The sequence below is a fragment of the Dromiciops gliroides genome, chromosome 3 (assembly GCF_019393635.1).
Source record: "Dromiciops gliroides isolate mDroGli1 chromosome 3, mDroGli1.pri, whole genome shotgun sequence".
Lineage (NCBI taxonomy): Eukaryota > Metazoa > Chordata > Mammalia > Microbiotheria > Microbiotheriidae > Dromiciops > Dromiciops gliroides.
Genome location: NC_057863.1, coordinates 634,187,903 through 634,209,197, shown reverse-complemented (window position 1 = coordinate 634,209,197; position 21,295 = coordinate 634,187,903). Strand labels below are relative to the sequence as shown.

At 41.5% G+C, this 21,295-nt stretch overlaps 1 protein-coding gene across 1 annotated transcript in view; it reads left to right on the top strand.

Annotated features, from left to right (window-relative positions):
* The first annotated feature begins 782 nt into the window (after positions 1–782).
* Positions 783–21,295, top strand: part of CCDC27 (coiled-coil domain containing 27) — a 34,498-nt gene continuing 13,985 nt past the window's right edge. The window contains 8 exon segments of the mRNA XM_043993856.1: positions 783–962; positions 1,529–1,593; positions 8,584–8,786; positions 12,116–12,238; positions 15,223–15,356; positions 17,483–17,656; positions 17,822–17,896; positions 20,324–20,563. Of these exon segments, the coding sequence (XP_043849791.1) occupies positions 783–962; positions 1,529–1,593; positions 8,584–8,786; positions 12,116–12,238; positions 15,223–15,356; positions 17,483–17,656; positions 17,822–17,896; positions 20,324–20,563 (1,194 nt within the window).

Sequence of the window (21,295 nt, the reverse complement as noted above, 5' to 3'; positions counted from 1 at the left end):
CTAAATCCAGGGCTGGTGCTTTATCCACTGTGCCACCTAGCTGTCCCCCCCCCCCCCCGCCCTCCACCAGTGAAATTTAACAGGGATGAACTTAAAGTTTTATACTTGGACTCAAAAAATCATTTATGCAAATAAAAGATGGGGAAAACATCTGAAAAAGAGATATGATTTAGTGGCCTGCAAGCTTTTCCCCCTCACCACTGTAATTAATCTGCTTTCTCAAAAATTCAAAGGCAGTTATCACTCATTACAGAGTTGCCAAGCCACAGAATATGGAAAGGGGCCTTAGAAATAATCTAATCCAAATTGATTTTAACTTAAGAAAATGAGGCCTAGGGTTATTTGTCTAAAATCATGCAGCTAGTAAACAGCCATGGAGTCAGAAACAGGGTCATCTAGGTCCTGTGTCCTTTCATTGAGTTGTAATTTTTATCCTAAAATGTATAAAATCTTCATAATGGTGAGGTTGCTCATGCTCAGGGTTGCTATGGAAACAACTGTGATGACATCTGTCTAGCTCTTCTCAAAGTCCAACAAAAAAGGCTGCCTCATTGCTTCTGGTTCAACATAAAGAGATCTGGAAGCTGGCCTCCTGACTTAGGACAATTAAAAAACAAACCAAAACCCAGCACTATGCCAGGCCACATGAACATTTAAATCTTGAAGTACCATTTTTTTCCCTGAGAAAGTCCTGTTGTGAAACAGACGAGGCCAAACATTATCTACCCCCTGGGAAAGAGAGTCTCTCGGTGACAAGCTTTGGCTTTTACTCTAGGTTTCTGATGATTCCTGGAAAGGGAAAAGATGGGTCCAAGAAACAGGGAAGGAACTCCAATGCTGTGGCGAAGGGCTTCCATAACCTTTGGGATGTCACCATCCGGAATACAAAGACCTCATCCAGTCTAGCAAGTCCGTCCCTGCTTCCCAAATCCAGTCCTAGTTCCAGCTATTCCAAGAGCAAGGTATTGGGATAAAACTGAATTTTCATAGGTGGAATTTCTAGCCACACATATCCCCTCCACAACTCACTCACTTTTTCATTCATTCATTCACTTACTCATCCATCCATTCATTCATTCACTCATCCATCCATCCATCCATTCACTAACTCATCCATCCATCCACTCACTCATCCATCCATCCATCCATCCATCCATTCACTCATCCATGCATCCATCCATTCATTCATTCACTCATCCATCCATCCGTCCATTCACTAACTCATCCATCCACTCACTCATTCATCCATCCATCCATCCATCCATCCATCCATCCATCCATCCATCCATCCATTCACTCATCCATGCATCCATGCATCCATGCATCCATGCATCCATGCATCCATCCATCCATCCATCCATCCATCCATCCATTCATTCATTCATTCATTCATCCATTCAACAGGCATGTGTTAAGTGCCCATTGTGTACCAGACATTGTATTATATGTTGGAAATGCAAAGGAAAAATAATGAAAACAAACAACCTCCCTCCCCCACAAACCTCTAAAAGTCCCTACTCTCAAAAAGCTTACATTCTGGGTGGTGGGGCAGACGACAGCACTCACCCAGATTAAAGACAAAATATATGCAAAGTACAAAATAAACTTCTAAGGGGAAAAGGCATTAACAACTTGAGGGATCAGGAAAAATCTCAGGTAGATGGGGGGTATGTTAGTTAGACTGGAATTCTAGAAGCTAAAGATAAGTAGGAAGTGTGAAATAATCTTAAGAAATAGCAACTCACTCAGGGCCACAGGGCCTTGAGGAGCACTTATTGAATAAATGCATGAATGTCAGGTTTGGGGAAGCTAGGTGTCAAAGTAAGTAAAGCACTGGCTCTGGTTTCAGGAGGACCTGAGTTCAAATCCAGCCTCAGACACTTGGCATTAGCTGTGTGACCCTGGGCAAGTCACTTAACCCTCTTTGCCCACCCCCCCCAATATTGAGAATGTCAGAAGGTTGAGGGTTTTTTTCCAGTTAGTCAGGGAAAATGTCCAATCCCCTACCCCAGCTCCCCTCTCCAATTGTATTATTTTATAATCATTGATTTAGAGCCAATTTAGTCCAACCCTTCCATTTTACAGATAAGCAAATTAAGGCCCAGAGATGTGTGATTTGCACAAGAAGAAAAAGGTGGCAAAACCAGAGTTTCACTCCAAATCTATCCATTGCACCAGTATAGAGGCTCTTTATGAGAGAGAGAGAGAGAGAGAGAGAGAGAGAGAGAGAGAGAGAGAGAGAGAGAGAGAGAAAAGCCTTGCCTTCCTTTGTGGCTAGCTGGCCAGATGGTAGGGGCTGGAGACTACAGAATGTTGCCCCAGGATGGTGTCACAGTTCTAGAAGTGAAGCACTGTGGAGTGCTCGCTTCCTGACAGGGAGGGTCAATGATGCAACAGTGACCAAAAGCTAATGATCTACTAGGCTGCAGGGAGAATGGCAGACTATGAAGAAGTAGGGAGGGATTAGTCTTGCCATGCCTGAACCAGACCGCATCTGGAGGATAGTATTCAACTCCAGATGCCACATTTTAGGTAGGATGTGGATAAGTAGGAGAATGTCGAGAGAAGGGGGACTAGGATGGTGGAAGATCTTATTGTTAAGTCATTTTTCAGTCACATCTGACCTCTGTGTGACCCTCTTTGGGGTTCTCTTCTCAGAGACATTGGAATGATTTGCCATTTCTTTCTCCAGCTGATTTTACAGATGAAGAAACTAAGGCAAACAGGGTTAAGTGACCTGCCTAGGGTCACATAGCTAGTAAGTGTCTGAGGCCAGATTTGAACTCAGGATGTTGAATCTTCCTGTTTCCAAGCCCAGCACTCTATCCACTGTGCCACCTAGTTGCCCCAAAAGGTATCAGTATAATGCCAAATGAAGATCTGTTGAAAGAACTAGGAAATATGTACCCTAGAGAAGATTTAACATTAGGGTGTGGTGGGTTGAGATGGCTGTGTTCAAGTATTTAAAGAGCTGATAAATGGAAGAACTAATGTTTTCTTCTGCTTGGTCCCAGAGGACAGAAATAAAAACAGTGGAAGGAAACTGCTGCAAAGTTGACTTTGGATTGATACCAGGAAAAACTTTATAATAGTTTGAGAGAACTATCCAGAAGTGAAATGGACTGCCATGGGAAAGTAATGGATTCCCCTTCCCTAGAGGTCTTGTTGTAGAGGACATTTCCATTCCTGCATGGATGGATCTATCTAAAAAATCCTCTCTGGCTCTGAGATTCAGTGATGCTGAAAACTCACTCTAATTTTAAAGATGTGCTATCACAATGCTGTTCCTGCATCCCTGTTTCTACCCTGGCATTCATATAGCACAATTTATTCAGTCTTTCCCCCATTGATGCCCCACCATCCGCTTTTGTTTCCAGTTCTTTGCTGTCACAAAATGTGCTATCCTGAATATATTTTGTTATCTTTTGAATTTTCCCCTCTGCTCTTGACTTCTTTTTTTTTGTTTTTGTTTTTGTTTTTACGGGGCAATGAGGTTAAGTGACTTGCCCAGGGTCACACAGCTAGTAAGTGTCAAGTGTCTGAGGCCGGATTTGAACTCAGGAACTCCTGAATCCAGGGCCGGTGCTTTATCCACTGCACCACCTAGCCGCCCCTTGCTCTTGACTTCTTAGAGATGTATGCCTGGCAGTGGGATCATTTGGTCAGAAGGCCTGAACAGTTCTGTAACTGTTTGCGCATAATTTCAAATTGTTTAACGTGTTTCTTGGACCAACATTACAACTTCAGGAGAGATTTTTTTTTCTTTATTTATCTTTTTTGATTCAATTTCCAAGCAGTTGAGTTTCTTCCTGCAGATTAACAGCAGATGTTCTCAGACTGCTCTGTGCATAGGAGGAGACATTTGAACACAGAATAAGACATAATTCAATTTAGTCCTTTAAAGACGAGAATCACAGGTTCTGTGATATGCCTCAAAGCAACTCCCCTCTCTGCATATTTTCCTGCAGAGAACTAATCAATTGATGAATCAGCAAGCATTTATCAAGAGCTTACTTTGTGGCAAGAACATAGTCCCCTTTTCTCCATCTGATGCTTCTAGTTTTTCAGGACATTTAAAGACCTCCTAGCTGCAGACGAAACCTTTAGCTAGACAGCCTTGTGGCGTCTTGAGATGAAGTCTCCCTGAGAACCATCAACTTTTTCTTTCGTTCTGAGAAATGATAAAAAGTTTATTTACCTAGGCCTATTTAGAAAATCAGGCTGATTCTTTTCAAAGGAATCTATATTCCAGTTTTTTACTGAAAAACCCCATTTGGATGTGTACCTTTGATAGTTGTCTTTGATCATTTGGAGTTCTGCCAAATAGAAGAGAGAGTAACCTTGAATGAATGAATGAATGAAAAATCATTTATTAAGCACTTAATGTATGCCAAGAACTGTGCTATGGACTGAGTATACATATAAAATAAGTGAGACAATCTCAAGGGGCTCACACTTTTAATTGAGGGAGACAGCATATAAAAGAAAGTTTAGATACAGGACAAGAGCAAACAACTAAAGGTATTAAGGGTCTAGGGCATAATGGAAGGGTGAATGGCGAAGCCCAGAGGTCCTTAGGGTCATATCAGGTCATTTAACAGTTCCAGGGAGTCTAGAGGTCAGAGGCAAGTCAGATGGTAAGGCCTGGAGGCTCTTAAGAAGCAGTGACAGGGTAGGTGGTAAGGCCTGGTTCTCAAGAACCCAACCTCAAGCCTGCTGAGTAGCTCAGTAAGTGGACTCATTGTTCTGGATTTAGAAAATCCTATTCTTTGAATTCTCAGATTTGGAAATTGTAGGGCCAGGATTGTTTTTTCTGAATTAGACTCCTCCATTTTACTGGAAAGGATAGAGTTGGTACCTACTATCTTATCAAAAGCCAGTGAGCAATCAAGTAGTACAGATGAGTTTACGAGCCTTAGACAGGAGGAGGGGGCACAAATGGAAGGTAGGAGAGGAAGATCATTCCTACCGTAGTAGCTCTGACATACTCCTGGCTTTGGCCTTTTTTTTTTTTTTTAAACTCCACACAAAATGAGGAGCCATGGGTGAAAAGTTCAAAGAAAGAAATTATCTTGACATCAGGATAACCTTTTTTCCATTTTCTTTTTGTAAAAAAATTTAGAAAAAAATTTTAACATTTATTTTTTTAAATTTTGTCTTCCAAATTCTCTCCTTCCCTCTCTCTCTCTCCCTCTCCCCTCCTTGAAAAGGCATACAGTCTGATATAGAGTATACATGTGAAGTCATGCAAAACATATTCTCATATTAGCCACATTGCAAAAGAAAATACAGACTCCCCCCAGCCCCCCCCAAAAAAACAACCCATCCATAAGAAATAAATATTAGAGAATGCTCTGCATTCAGATTCCATCAGTTCTTTCTCTGGAGGAGGATAACATTTCTCATCATAAGTTCTTCACAATTATCTTGGATCATGGTATTGCTCAGAATAGCAAAGTTGTTCATTGTTGATCATCATACAATATTGCTTTTACTATGTATAATGTTCTGGTTCTACTCACTTCACTTTGCATCAGTTCATGAGTCAGGAAAAAAGCTTTTTTGAATATTTTATTTTTCCCAATTACATGTAAAATAACTTTTAACATTCATTTTGTAAAAACTTGACTTCCAAATTCTCTGTCTCCCTCCTTCTTCTGTTCCCTGGAAAAGTCAGCAATTTGATATAGTTTATATATGGGTAATCATACAAAACATACAGGAAAAATTTCTTAACAATGAGAGTAGTCCAAAAATGGAATGGACTGTTCAAGAAATCTAGTGGGGGACAGCTAGGTGGTGCAGTGGATAGAGCACTGGCCCTGGAGTCAGGAGTACCTGAGTTCAAATCCAGCCTCAGACACTTAACACATACTAGCTGTGTGACCCTGGGCAAGTCACTTAACCCCAATTGCCTCACTAAAAAAAAAAAAGAAGAAGAAGTCTAGTGGGTTTTCCCTCAAATAAAGGCTAGACAACTTGTTGGGAGATGGATTTTTATTCAGGGTCTGAGTTGTACATCATGGCCTCTGAGATTGCTTCCAACCAAGAGATTCTCTGATTCCAAGACTGAATTGTGAGAGATTTTAAGAGTTTTGCCTTCAAGGCTTAAGATCAGCCACAATTTTTGTTGTTCAGATGTTTTAGTCGTGTCTCACTCTTTGTGACCTCGTTTGGGGTTTTTTTGGCAATCATACTAAGGTGGTTTGCCATTTCCTCCTCCAGCTCATTTTACAGATGAGGAAACTGAAGCAAACAGGGTTAAATGACTTGCTCAGGGTCACACAGTTAGGAAATGTCTGAAGCCAGATTTGAACTCAGGGATATGAATCTTCCTGACTCCAGACCCAGTACTCTATTCTACTGTGACACCTGGTTGCCCCAATTTAGCCACAATTTACCATGAGAGATTAAGAAGCCCAACCTCAAGCCTGCTTAGTAACTCAGTAAATAGATTCATTGTTCTGGGTTTAGAAAATCTTAAATCTTCAAATTCCTGGATTGTGAAATGGTAGGGCCAGGACTGTTTTTCTTAATTAGCCCAGAATCATAGAATCTGAAAGTTGAGGGGTGAGTTCAGAAGTCATCTGGTCCTTCCCATGCCTGAGTTGGAATCCCCTTGACAACATCCTTGTCAAGTGGCCATCCAGCCCTGCTTGAAGACCTCTAGAAGCAGCATTACATTATCATAGATTTATAGCTAGAAAGGGATCTCAGACATCAAGGTCATTTACTCATGCCAGAGGAAGATTATTCAATTTGGAAGTAGCTCTAGCTGTTAAGAAGTGTTGCCTTATATTCAATCAGAATCAAAGTCTGCCTTTCCATAGCTTCCATAAGCAGCAAATGGCAGAAATAGCCTGGTGTTAGATTTGGAATCAAGGAAGACCAGAGTTCAACTCTTGCATCAGATATTTCTTGGCTGTGTAAATCTGGGCAAGTCCCATTTGAAATTTATCAAGCTATAGTCTTTCTTCAAGAAACTTGCTTTGGGTGCTTCTGGCTTATATCTTTGAGAAGGAAGATTTTGTTGTTGTTGTTGAGTTCTTTCAGTTACATCTGACTCTTCATGACCACATTTGGGATTTTCTCAGCAAAGATACTGGAGTGGTTTGTCATTTCCTTCTCCAGTTCATCTTTAGTCATATGGGGAAAAATGCTCTAAGTCACTATTGATTAGAGGAATAACTCTGAGGTATCACCTCACACTTATCAGATTGGCTAACATGACAGAAAGGAATATGACAAATGCTGGAGAGGTTGTGGAAAAGCAAAAACATTAATGCATGGTGGAATTGTGAACTGGTCCAACCATTCTGGAGAACAATCTATAATTGTGCATAGCCTTTGACCCAGCAATACTTGTATCAAGTCTGTATCTCAAAGATCAAAAGAGGAAAAGTACCAATATGTACAAAAAAATTGGAGCTGGGGGACATACCTGGGGTCGTACAGTGGCAAGTGGCATCTTAGCCTGCCATATAATTAAGATATGCATAGAGCCCAGGATTGGGGAAATGATACTCCTATTGTACTTTAATCTGGTCTGACAACTTATGGGATATTGCATTGTATTTATATTTAGGAAATTGGGCATTATATTTAGGAAAGATACTGACAAGTGGTTGAGCCAGAGAAGTAAGAGAAGTGCAAACAAGATAGTGACTGGTTTAAGATTACTCAACTCAAGTCAACAAATATGTATCAAGTGTCTCCTTTGTACAAAGCACTATGCTAGATGCCAAGGATACAAAGACAGGAAACAGTCCTTTGTCCTAAAGGAGTTTACATCCCACTGGGGGGAAGGGAGCTCAAGTTATAACATGTAAAGAGGTAAGTCTAAACAAAGTATCTAAACAACAATGCAGAATAATTTCATGAGGGATGGGAGAGATTGTTAATAACCAGGGAAAGTTCTCTCATAGGAACCTCATGCCATAGGAAAATTTACTTAAAGGAAATAAGCACGTTTAGCATGGAGAAGGGCAAGCTTGAGGGAAGATATGATGATTGAATTCAATATTTGAAAGGCTGTGATGGGAAAGATGGAATAGGTTTTTGTTTTGTTTTGTTTTGTTGTTTTTTTTTGCTTGACTACAGAGAACAAAACTAGAATCAATGAGTCAGATGACAGAGAGAGGGGGGCAGCTAGGTGGCACAGTGGATAAAGCACCGGCCCTGGATTCAGGAGGACCTGAGTTCAAATCCGGCTTCAGACACTTGACACTTACTAGCTGTAGGACCCTGGGCAAGTCACTTAACCCTCATTGCCACCACACACACACACACACACACACACACACACACACAAAAGATGATAGAGAGAGGTATATTTAAATTTCATGAAAGAAAAATCTTCACAAACAATTCTAGTTTTCACAAAATGGAATGCACTGCCTTGGGAGGTCATAGTAGGTTCACCATCACTGGGGGTCTTCAAGTGAAGTTGGAAAGTCACCTTACTGAGGAGGTGGCAAGTGGACGGGTAGGACAATATGGCCCTCTGAGGTCCCTGCCAACTCTGAGATTCTGTGGTTTCATCGTTTTGCTTATAGTGACTGTCCTGACTCTTTCATCTTTCAGGAGGATGGTGGCAAAGACAGTATCAACACCCCCTCTTAATACCAGCAGGATCAGTATTGACAAGAACAATGCTCTAGGTGTCAACTCTCTCATCACCTGTGGAACTGGCTATCTTCCACTAATGCAGGAGCTTCAGAGGGCCTTTTTCATGCGTGCTGAATGCCCCAGGTTTAGCAATAGATCAACATCAACATCACAGTGGGGTAAGTGATACAATTAAAAGTGGCTGGGTAGAAACATTCTACCTCGGCCCAACTAGGTAGGCCTTGTTCTCTCTTGAGAGTAGATTTGAGATTAGAGTAAAGTACACTGAATGGTTGTAGGATACCCCTGAGGAAATGCTCAGTATTCAACAGAAACAGAGCTGGGTAAGTACGGGAGGGAGGAAGGAAGGGAGGAAGGGAGAAAGGAAGGAAGGAAGGAAGGAAGGAAGGAAGGAAGGAAGGAAGGAAGGAAGGAAGGAAGGAAGGAAGGAAGGAAGGAAGGAAGGAAGGAAGGAAGGAAGGAAGGAAAGGAGGGAGAGGAAAGAAGGGAGAGAAAACAAACAAAAAGTACAAACTAGTGAGCCAATGCTCCTTTGGAGAAGAAACCATCTTGGACACCAGGGGTATAAAGAGAACACAAATTTTTAAATAAATAAAAACAAGAGTCTCAGCCCTTAGGTAGCTTACTTTCTACTTTCTATACTCAGATCTATAAATACAAAGCATGTACTGAATAATACAAAGTTATTTCAAGTAGAATGAGAATGAGAATGAGAATGAGGGGGATTTTCTCTTTTTGGAATGATAGTCCTGACCTCTGGAGTTATCTCTGCCTCTCAGCTCAGATAGTAGCCACACCTAACTGACTTTCCTGCTATAGAATTTTATCTCCCCTTACTTATTTTTTTTTACAGGGCAATAGGGGTTAAGTGACTTGCCCAAGGTCACACAGCTAGTAAGTATCAAGTGTCTGAAGCCGGATTTAAACTCAGGTACTCCTGAATCCAGGGCCAGTGCTTTATCCACTGCGCCACCTAGCTGCCCTCTCCCCTTACTTCTTAGGTGTGTCAGTCCTGATATCGAATTGGCCAAGCTCAACTTTAATAGTCTCTTGATTCCTTGATATCTCCTAAGCCCCATGTCACTATTAAACTGTAAGATTCTTAAAAATATATGGATCTCTACCTATGGAGACACACATGCAGAAATAAAGAAATACATTCAGTGGTTGTCTCTATAAAAAAAAATCTGTTGCTATCTTGCTCAAAGGAAGGGGGAAAATTAGTTTTGAAATGTTTGTTAAAACTAAGTTTTCAGGAAAGTAACCCAGGAACCAAAGATAAGAAAAAAATGTGTCATTTTGTGACTGATAATAGGTGTCTATAATACCCTGGGTAAAATGCAAAATTAAACTAAATTTCAAACTTGTAATCAACTCTGAGTCCTGATTGACCCTTGTTCAATCTATTAATCTATCAGTAAGCATTTGTTAAGTGCTTTCTAAGTGCCAGGAAATTTGCTAGGAGCGAATTTTACAAAGACCAAAAAAAAAAAAAAAAAGAAATAGTCCTGTCTTCAAGATGTTTACATTTTTTTTTTTTGAGAGACAACAAATACATTTAGCCCAAGTAGTTATCAGGTATCCTTATCTCAGCTCCTACAGCACTGACCAGTTGGGTTCCCAGGGGTATACTGGCTATATCTCTCCCTCAAGGTTCTGGAAATATCCTTGAAGGATTGGAGTTTATTTTCTCTAATACCATTGGCTTGGACCTCCACTGTATACATCCCCTCTCCCCAAGATTACCCCATTTTAGCAAGGGGAATTTATTAAGGTGGTACAATATAAACAGGTGGTACCAAAAATCCTCCCCTAAAAAGTTTGTGCACACTTTTTCATAAATACATGCAGAATACAGGGGGAAGTGGGCTCAAGCTGAGAAAGCATGCTTAGCAAAAGCGTTCAACTCATAGTTTCTAGTTACTTAGAAGTCTTTCTCTCCCATTTGTGAGAACATGTAGTTCCCTTTAGATATGGTGAAGTTATGCCCAACCTCCTAGACTCCTGATGTAGACACTGCTGTCCACTGATCTGGGGACAGCATTAGACACCAACAGGAAAATGGGAGCCAGTGGGAGGGCTAATATCCTTCAAACCCTTTGTAATGGAAAGGAGGGAAAAGGAGACCTGGCTAAGGGCAAGGTTGAGGTTTTCCCCTTCACCCCCACATGGTTCTTTCTTAGAGCGATTCAGCTAGAATTCCACACTCACTAAAAATTTGGGGGTCTTTTCCTTTTTCAACTTGATAATTTATAAATAATCTCTGGAGCCGTGACCAAGTTTGCCAGCCTATTGGAACAGACTTCCAATTTGCAATCATTTTACTTTACCCAATGGCTTTCAAAAATTTGTTTGAACTTAGTCTAAGATCTTTTGATTTATTGACTGATTGAGATTTGTTTTCTTTCTTTCTTTCTTTCTTTTTTTTGGCGAGGCAATTGGGGTTAAGTGACTTGCCCAGGGTCACACAGCTAGTAAGTGTCAAGGGTCTGAGGCCAGATTTGAACTCACGTAGGTCTTCCTGAATCCAGGGCTGGTACTCTATTCACTGAGCCACCTAGCCATGCCCCAAGATTTGTTTTCAATGGGATCTCATTCAATCTTAGGATCATAGATTTAGATCTTGAGAGCACCCCAGAGAGCCTCTAGTCTAATCCTTTCTGAGACCCACAGAGGTCAAGTCAGTTGACCAAAGTCATGTAGGAAACGAGGGGAAAAGCCAGTTCTTAGACCTACATCCCTGATTCTAAATCCAGCCCTCTTTCCACTGAAGCAAGTGAGCTACATATCGGGACTGATATTCAGGTGCTGATAGAATCGGATGAGTTCTGAGTTCCTTTCCATTTATGAGACTTTCATTATATTATTTATGACTCCATGCCTTGGCATTGGTTAACCTCAATGTCTGAAATGCTCTCTTTTCTCCCATTTGCTTTATAAAATCCTTTACTTCCTTCAAGGCTTAGCTCAACCCCTACCTTCAGCACTTAGCCTTTCCTGATCTTCCTAGCTGCCTGTTCCTCCAAACACCTTGTCCTGATTTTGCATTTATTCTGTAAATACTTTTATGTGTATGTGTTGGCCCCTTATCAAAAATAAGTTCCCAAGGGCAAGAACCATCCCATTTTGGTCTTTGTATCTCCAGCACTTAACGCAGTGACTGGCACATATAGGTGCTTAATAAATGCTTGATTGACTATTTGATTGACCAGAAATTATGATCATATCTGAATCTGCTGCAGTGTCCAGTAAAAAGCTGTATATGGGGGACAGCTAGGTGGTGCAGTGGATAAAGCACTGGCCCTGGATGCAGGAGGACCTGAGTTCAAATCTGACCTCAGACACTTGACACTAGCTGTGTGACCCTGGGCGAGTCACTTAACCCTCATTGCCCTGCCCCCCCTCCCCCAAAAAAGTCATATACAGTAGGTAATTAATCAAAGTACATTGAATTGAAATTAATTAGAAAATTTCTATAACTTCCCAGCACCAGGGTTGGTTACTGTGTCTGACCTGCCCAGTGGCACATACTTCAAAAACATCAACTATGAGAACTGGAAAATGACGGATGAGGCATCATTCTCTGACATTTTAAAGGCAACTCAAGCAGGTAAGAGGCTGAATAAGGTCCAGGCATAAAGACAGGGTTTGTCCCTGGTATTTTCCTCCCTCTCTGTATTCCAGAGCCCTCCCTTCCTACAAGTATGCATCCTGAGGTCCCTTTCCCAATTCAATGAGCTTGGCCAAGTTGTTAGCTGATTATGCTTAAGTTTCCCTGCCTGCAAAGGGGAATTTTAACTGGATTTTTTTTCTGTCACCATTGTTCTTCTCCTCTCTCACAGATATGCCTTCATTGATTTACGGTTTTGACCTGTTTGCGTCATTGATAAAACTGTAGTTGAAGATATAGTTTGCTGGTGGAAGCTAATTAGGGTTATCTTTGCATCTTGGGAATTGTACAGCTTTGCTTGTCCAAGAATGATCTGTGAATGTGAGGCATGTTATATCTAGCTACTCTTTTCGGAATGTTCTAGTATGACACCATAGAGAAAAGATTTGCAGAGGATTTGGTTTATGTAGATCCCTGTTTTATGTGTCTCTTAATATGGAGAGCACTTGTTCCAGGGTCTAAAATATGGAAAACAGGCTAACTGGGTGAATCACTTAGAAGCACAGGTCTCTGGACCTACCGGTAGCCTCTGCTGTATCCACAACACAAAAAGAATGACTTTACCTAAAGAAGCTTATTATTTCAGCCGGCAGGTCTCTGAGCACCATAGCTGTGTTTCTCCTTTTGCCCCCTGTCCACTGGATCACTGATAAGTAGAGTAAATTTATGTTGGTATATATATGCACACACATACATATAAATGTGCCTCCCTCTTTTCTTTGCTTGGGAGGACACAGAACCCTCTGTTGCCAATGTCCCTAAGTCTCATGGAAAAATTCCCATTTGATGAAGACTTCACCTTTGCAGATGGAGTCATAGGAACTTTTTTTTTTTCTGGAAAACAAAGACAACATAATCCCAATATCTTTCCATTTTTCTCTGGCTTCTAAGCCAAACTCAGTTGCCAACTGTGCAGATCAGACCCTCTCAGATGCCTGATGACATCTACTACTTCTGCTTCCATTAGATGGAATCTATTGGAACAGAGTGCATTCACTGGGGTCTCTAGCTATTTACCAGTTCAGAGTTACCTTTATACGACATTGATACTCATCATAGAAATTTGGAGATTCTCGATAAGATAAGGGTATTAGAACTATTGAGCCTAGGATTAGATCTGTATGACATGCTAGTTATAACAGTATAACAGTATAAATACAATTCCAAATATAAATAAATTACAATGACAAAGAAACACAAATACAATTCTGCAATATCACATACACACATATAAGACATTGTATATACTCACTCATATGTGATTTATGAAACATTTTTCTTTTTCTTTTTCTTTTTTTTTTTTTGGTGAGGCAATTGGGGTTAAGTGACTTGCCCAGGGTCACACAGCTAGTAAGTGTCAAGGGTCTGAGGCCGGATTTGAACTCAGGTACTCCTGATTCCAGGGCCGGTGCTCTATCCACTGCACCATCTAGCTGTCCCCATTTTTCTTTTTAATGCCATTCACTGTTATTTTTGAAATGTGTGGTTTTTAAAAATTGTTCATAAAATGTTGACATGTATGCTTTTATGTAAGTTCTTCACATAATGATTACATATCCATATGATTACACTGATTATATATATATATATACAAATATATATGTAACCTGTACTATTGATGTATCAGCATATGCATGATTTTATAAATGTCTTTAGACACTTATGATCTGTGTGACCCTGAGCAAGTCACTTAACCTCTTTGAGGGCCAAATTCTCTAATTTTTACCACACCTCAATCTTCCTCAGTTTCCTCAGCTAATGGGGATAATAATAGCACCTACCTCCCAGGGTTGCTGTGAGAATGAAATGATAGCATAATTGTAAACCATTTAGCTCACTACCTGCACGTGGTAAGCATTACATAAATGCTAACTATTATTATTACTATTGGGTCTCTTTAGAGAATAATCTGCAACATATGTTACTGGCTGGGCCAAACCACTTCTCTGCTGGCTAGCCCTTCCAGCTCTCCTACTGGGCAAAACCATTTCTTTGCTACTCTTGGACCACTGAAACAGTCAGAAACTCATCTACTACACAGGCACCCTGATAGGGTGCTGAAAAAAAGTGTTACACTCTTTAAATAACAAGTAGATTTCTTGAGCAAGAGAAATGCCAGTTTCCTCAGATTTGTTCTGGGGTTTCAGGCCTTTCTCTCTTTTAATCTGTAGGTAGTGGCTCAGTGGATAGAGTGCTGGGCCAGGAGTCAGGAAGACCTAAGTTCAAATTTATCCTCAGACACGTACTAGCTGTGTGACCCCAAGCAAGTCACATAACTTTGGTTTGACTCAGTTTCATCAGTTGTAAATTGGGGATAATAATAGCACCTACCTCCCAGGGTTGTCGAGGATCAAATGAGATAATCATTGTAAAGTACTTTGCCTAGTGTCTGGCACATAGTAACTCCTATGTAAATGCGGGTTGTTATCCTCATCATCAATGATAGGGCCTTTCCCCATACAGAACACGTCCTCTCATAACATTCACCTGTGGGGCAGTTTCTCTTATCTTAGAGGATGTTTCTTTTCTAGCTGTGTTTTTTTAAATCAATTTTTCTTATACAGATGTGGATATCCCCCTCCCCCCCTCCCCCCGCTTTTTGTCATTGTTATATATCTTTTTTTTTTTTTGATGAGGCAATTGGGGTTAAGTGACTTGCCCAGGGTCACACAGCTAGTAAATGTTAAGTATCTGAGGCCAGATTTGAACTCAGGTACTCCTGACTCCAGGGCCGGTGCTCTATCCACTGCGCCACCTAGCTGCCCCTATCTTTTGTTCTTAAAAAGGACCAATGACATCAGGAGGGTGAGGTCTTGATTTGCATATTCCCATGCAAAAAGGGGCAGTACTTTACATGATAAGGTATCTTAGAACACATTAAGGTGCTAGAAGAAATGGAGCACTGACTCTCCTTTTCTTTTTAGGGAAGAAACTCACATATAGCAAGAGTGCCTGTGAATTCCAATACTTAAGCCAAGAGGGTCCCAGTTCCGAGACCATAGTCAAGAGGGCCCCAAGCCAGAAGATTCCTTGGTATGCTACTGTGATTCAGGAGAAGGTGAGCCAGTCCAGGGCTCTGATTTCCATGGAGCATTCTGCCTATACACCCCAGGGCCCTTGGAGGAAAGGCCTGTGTAAACTGTAAAGAGCTTTACGTATAGGAGCCATTATAACTACAAACTGTATAGTGCTGTAGATTTAGAGGCCATTTTCAGTGTTAAGCAAAAAGCATTTATTGGGCTGCTGCAATGGGTCAAGCACTGTGCTAGGATCTGGGGAGACAAAGTCAAATATGAAACTATTCCTGCCCTCAAGGAGTTTCCATTCCATCAGAAGAGACAATATCGAAGACATATATGTACTCATTATCTCTCCCCCTAAACCCATCCATCTTTTGAACTTCTCTATTGGGGATACCATGGTCAACTGGGTCTGCAACCTCGATGTCACCCTAAACCCTGTAGACTCCCCTCACCCCACATATCTAATCAGCTTCCAGATCTTATCATTTTTTGGTCAACAATATTGCTTGGACACATCCCTTTCTCTCTAACCACACAGCAAATGCTCCAGTCCAGGTCCTCATTACCTTTTACCTGGACTATTGCAATCACCTTCCAATGGGTCACCCAGCCTCGAGCCTCCTCTTCTTCTAACCCACCCTCCATAGAATTGCCAAAATGATTTTCCCAAAGCACAGGCAAGCCCTTCCCCATTCCCCAATAAACTCCAGTGGTTTCAAGTCACCTTTAAAATCCAATATAAACGTGGGTATTTAAACCTCTTCACAAACTGGCTCCTTCTGATCTTTCCAGTTTTATTACCAATTACCGCCCCCCATCCCCAACTTCATTTCTCTGAGCCTTGGTTTCTTCATCTATAAAATGGTGATAAAGTTTTTATCTAGCACAGAGGCTGACACACAGTAGGGACTCAACGCTTTTTGCTTTTTTTCCTTTTCCTTTATGGAGATTAAGTCCCAGAAACTCTGGGCAGAAACGGGGTGGGGGGTTGGGGGGAAGGATGGTTTTGAAAGGCAAAGGTCAGACTTGAGAAATGATCGGCTATGTGGGGTAAGAGGAAAAGCAGGGGATCAAGGGGTATTCTGAGTTTGGACATCTGGGGTGACTGGAAGGAGAGCTATGCTCTTGACAGAATTCAGGAAGTTTTAAGAGGAACGGTGGGTTTCAGGGTGTGATGTTTAAAATCTAAATGTGTGGTTGCCTTAAATTAGAAGCTTTAGCACCAGTCTTTGGGCATTAAGCATTTATTAAATCTCACTAGGTATTAGAAAAAAAAAGAACATGCAGAGTTAAGAAAAGACCTATCTATCCTAGAGTTCTAGCCTGGTCTGGTTCTTCCTCAAGTCCTCCTCCATGAGCCTGCTTCAACCAGGAACTCCTCTCAAACTGAGTGTGGAAGCCTTTTATAGGTCTGGAGGAGAGGCGGCCCTTACACACTGCTTCAAGCTGATTGGTAGCCATCGTCCAAATCCATTGGTTCACTGGACCTGAGGGTGGTCTCCAAGTAGTGAGTCAAAAGTCCTTAGCCTTCGATAGAGAACAATACCTTCTTAAGGGCCTGCCAGGTGTGGTTACAATCTAATTAACTTGAAGTAGGCTAATCAACAAAGTCAATCCCTCTTACTTAATTCAATCAGTTTAGATTAATCTCCAGGTGAGCCTTTGAGTATCCGCCAAGTCCCATTATTTTCTCACAAGGGGAAGATCATGAGTTTTGATTTGGACTTGTTGGGTTTGAAATGCCTACAGGGCATCTGATTCTAGATACCATAGTGGCAGTTGGCAAAGTAGAACTTGCACTCAGAAGAGACTTGGATTTGTTCTGCTTAACTTTATCCACTGCACCACCTAGCTGCCCCTGTTCTGCTTAGCTTTAGAGAGAGATATGAAGACAGGCAAGTGGAAGGTATAATGGTATCAGGAGTAAATTCCAAACAGTGAGAGCTTTTCCCAAGAGGAAGGGGCTACTAGAGAGATGGTAGATGTCCTCTCCTTGAAGTTCTTAAAGCAGAGGCTAGATGACCCTATGGGGTCAGGTTTGTTGTAGAGATGGTGCCTGCCCTAGTATTGGTGGGGGAGGTGCTCAATGGCCACCGAGGTCCCTTTTGGAGATTCTGTGAAAAGTACCCATTTACTGAGGATGGTCTTGTTCTCTCCCCAGGATCGGCAGTTGCTCATGATGAGAGATGAGATCAGACGGCTTACAGCCTTAGAGGAGGATTGCCTGAAGAAAGATAATGAGCTTGCCCAACTCAAAGAGGAGGTGAAAGAATTGCGCAAACAACTGCAATTCCTAAGTGAAGTCCGAGGAATAGAAATGAGCCCCAAGAGAGAGGTGAGCAAGCTCCAGGAGGGGACGGCCCATGCTGGGAGTGGGCTGCATGGTCAGGCTGAGACTCTTTGTAAATGGGCTCTTCACTGTTTGGCAACTTCATGGGCCAGCTAGCAGGTCCCTCTTGGGTTTCTGGAAGCTGACCTTCTCCCATCTTTATTTGATTAGTTCTCAGACATGAGCAGAGGCAGCAGTGATATCCTGGACAGGAAGCAGATACAGGAGCTAGGTGAAGAGCAGCAGGTACATCTTTCCTTTGATCCTGTTTGTGCAATCTTGGGACTTATCTTACTCATCTAGGACTCTTGAGCAAGTCACTAACCCTCCAAGGATCCCCAGGCAACTCTGAGTTGCTGATCAACCTTGATTGAGAGGGCTTTCTTGCTAAGCCCTCCAAAACAGCTCCTGGCTCTCCCCCACCTCTGATCAATCAATTTATTAAGCACCTACTATGTGCTGGGGATGCAAAAAGAGGCAGAAGACAGTCCTTGTCCTCACAGAGTAATCCTACCCCAATACCTGGGGCTGCTGTGGGGAAAGCCCTTTATGACCTGTTATGAGGACTAATCAGGGATAGCATGGCATGGTGTGGGCGAAATGTAGTACTGAAAGTCAGAATGTTCAGGGTTCAAATCCTGGCCTTCCCATGCACTATGCACTATTCTCTATGACTATGTGGAAAGTCCTCTAACCTCTCTGAACTTCAAGCAATTATCTTGACATTTATCTTTTAAATTCTAAATGGGTGGTAATCTGCCTTGTGTGATTTCCCACAATTGTCCAATTGGAGAACTCACAAATCCTTCTAATGGTGCATGTTATTATATGGGTATTAATATGAATATTAACAGTCATAATTTATAATCTGTGTAATATATTGTAATTTCAGATTTTCTTTAGGATTTTTGTATCCATATTCATAAATTAAATTGGTCTATAATTCTCTTTCTCTGTTTTTATTCTTCCTGGTTTAGGTGTCAGTATCATATTCATTTCATAAAAGAAGTTTGGTAGGACCCTCTCTTTGCCTATTATTCCAAATAATTTATTTAATATTGAAATTAGTTGGTCTTTAAATGTTTAATAGAATTCACTTGTAAATTTATCTGGTCCTGGTGCTTTTTTCTTAGGAAACTCATTTATGGCCTGTTCAATTTCTTTTTTCTAAAATGGGTCTATTTAAATACTCTCTTTCCTCTTCCACTCTTTCCACTTCCACTAATTTAAATAGTCTTCTCATTTCAGCTTAAATTGTTTAAAACTATGGCATATAAGTGGGCAAAAGAACTTATAATTGCTTTGATTTCATCTTTGTTAGTGCTATGTTCACCCTTTTCATGTTTAGTGATTTGGTTTTCTTCACTCTTTTTAAAGATCACCCCCTGCAAAAAAAAATAAATAAAAATAAAAAACAATCACACCAAGCAATGGGCATATGAACAGACAAGGGTGAAATCAGAAGAGGTAGGAGGCAATATGGGAGTCGAAGGCCAGACTCAGGATAGGTAGAATGTAGTGCTGGATGATAAGATTCTGCCTTCTTAAAACAAGGGGATTGAATTCAGTGGGCTCTGAAGTCCCTTTCGCTGTTTAATGCTATTATCCTTTAAGTCAGCTCTCACTCCCCAGTGTACTGGCTGGCAGTACCTTCATCCATCTCCTTTCAGAAATAGAATCAGAATCACAGAAGGTCAAAGACAGAGGAGACCTTAGAGACCAAAGGAGGGCATTGATCCAAAGACCCCTGAGGTACTTTTTAGCTGTTATCTGATGATTTAATCCAATCACTTCATGTTAGAATGGGGGACACTGAGGCCAGACAAGGCTAGCCTTGCCCAGGGCCTCCAAGTCCAGCCCTTTTTACCCTAATGCCTCCGAGGCAAATGACTTGTCAGATAAATTTTTTCTTACAACCTGCTATTTCTTCAACCTGAGCATATTTCTGCTCTGAGTCCATGAGTTTAGCCTTACACTCAGGGCAGACCCCAGGCAAATAGGGAATAGCTCAGAACCATGTTTTCCACCAATCTATGGGGCAGTCAGGAAGCAACACCCGAACCGTGTTTAATTTCCTTGCCCACCATTGGGACACTTAGATAGGTGTGAAATGTCAAGGCATTCTGGGTAATAACATGCAAAAATAAGCAAGTCCAGTGTGGGTCCCTCTTACTTCTCCAAATGAGTGTGCTCATTACCACAGGGCAGCTTGCTGTGAAGGAGCGGAGGAGAGGACACCAGGGGCCAACCCCCATGCTGTGCCTGCCTCATTTGTATGCCATTACTCCAATATGGACTCCTTGACACTTATTTGGAAGTCAGTCATCCTGGGCTGTGAGCTGGGACTAAGAGATGAAAAGTTTGAGGTGTGGATGAAGGCTGACCTCTGTGTGCGTCCCCCTACTCCAAAGATTATTAACCAGGGGTCCACAAATTTAAAATACATATGTATATGTGTATAGATAGATTAGATAGATAGATAATTGATAGATAATTGGATTTCAATACAATTGTAATCCTATGTATTTTATTTTATGCATTAAAAAACATTTCCTGAGAAGGTAGATTGTCAAGGGGGTCCGGGACACAGAAAAAGGTTAAGAACTCTTGCCCTAGAGAAAAATCTCCAAATCCTTACCCACTTTTCACTTTGGGTTCAACTGAATCCCATAGCCAGAAGATACCCAGATCTCAACAGAGACTAAGCCAAGTAAGGAAACGAGCGTTCTTTCCACCTCAACTTATGAGGAGCCCGGAATTCAAGAAGAAAGTGCCATGGCTGAGGCGAAGGATGAAGGTTCCAAAATATGCATAGACATTTATGAGCCCCTCCCACCATATGAGTCAAGAGAAATCAGTGTCTCTGCGAGTATTACAAAAGATGAAGAAGAGCTACGAAAATCTTTAAAAGAGGTAGGATGGGGCAAGAGGGTGGAGATGGGCTTCTGATGGGGAGAGACATTTGTCCCCTCCTATACCTCATGAGCCTAGCCAATGGGGCATTTCTCAGCCCCTTCTCACTCAGCAATGCCCCTCTCCAAAGTGTCATCCTGTTATTGCCAAAGCAAGGCCAAGGACTGGGTAAATGGAGTTTTTTGGTGGGATGCCAAACTCTGAGACAGTTGCTATTTTATCATAGCAAAAAGAGACTCAGTGACTTACCCAGCTAGTAAGTGTTTAAGGCTGGACTTGAACTCAGGTCTTTCTGACTCCAGACCCTGTGCTCTATCCACTGAACAATGCTTCTTCTATATCATCTCTTTGATTTTTCATTGCCAGAGACTGCTTCCTTAACCCTAGCCAGTGGTCATACAGATCTGTGGTATTGGAAGTGTGGATGGGTTCAGTGTAAATCCACCCTGCCAAAGAAAAACATCAACTAGCAAGGCATGCCCTTCTTGGGGTAGGTCTGTAGCACCCTCTTCCAAAAAGAATGTGTGTGTTACCATGCCCATTGGGTGCTGATCCAATACTTTGCTGAGTTGTCCTATGTTGGACAAAGCTTAATGATGAATTGTATAGAGTCAAGAGGACCTGGATTAAAATCTTGCCTCTGATGATTACTAGCTATGTGACCAATGCACTTGACCTCTCTAAGAGGGTTTCTTCTGTAAAATGGGAATAAGCACAGAATTTCAGAGTTGA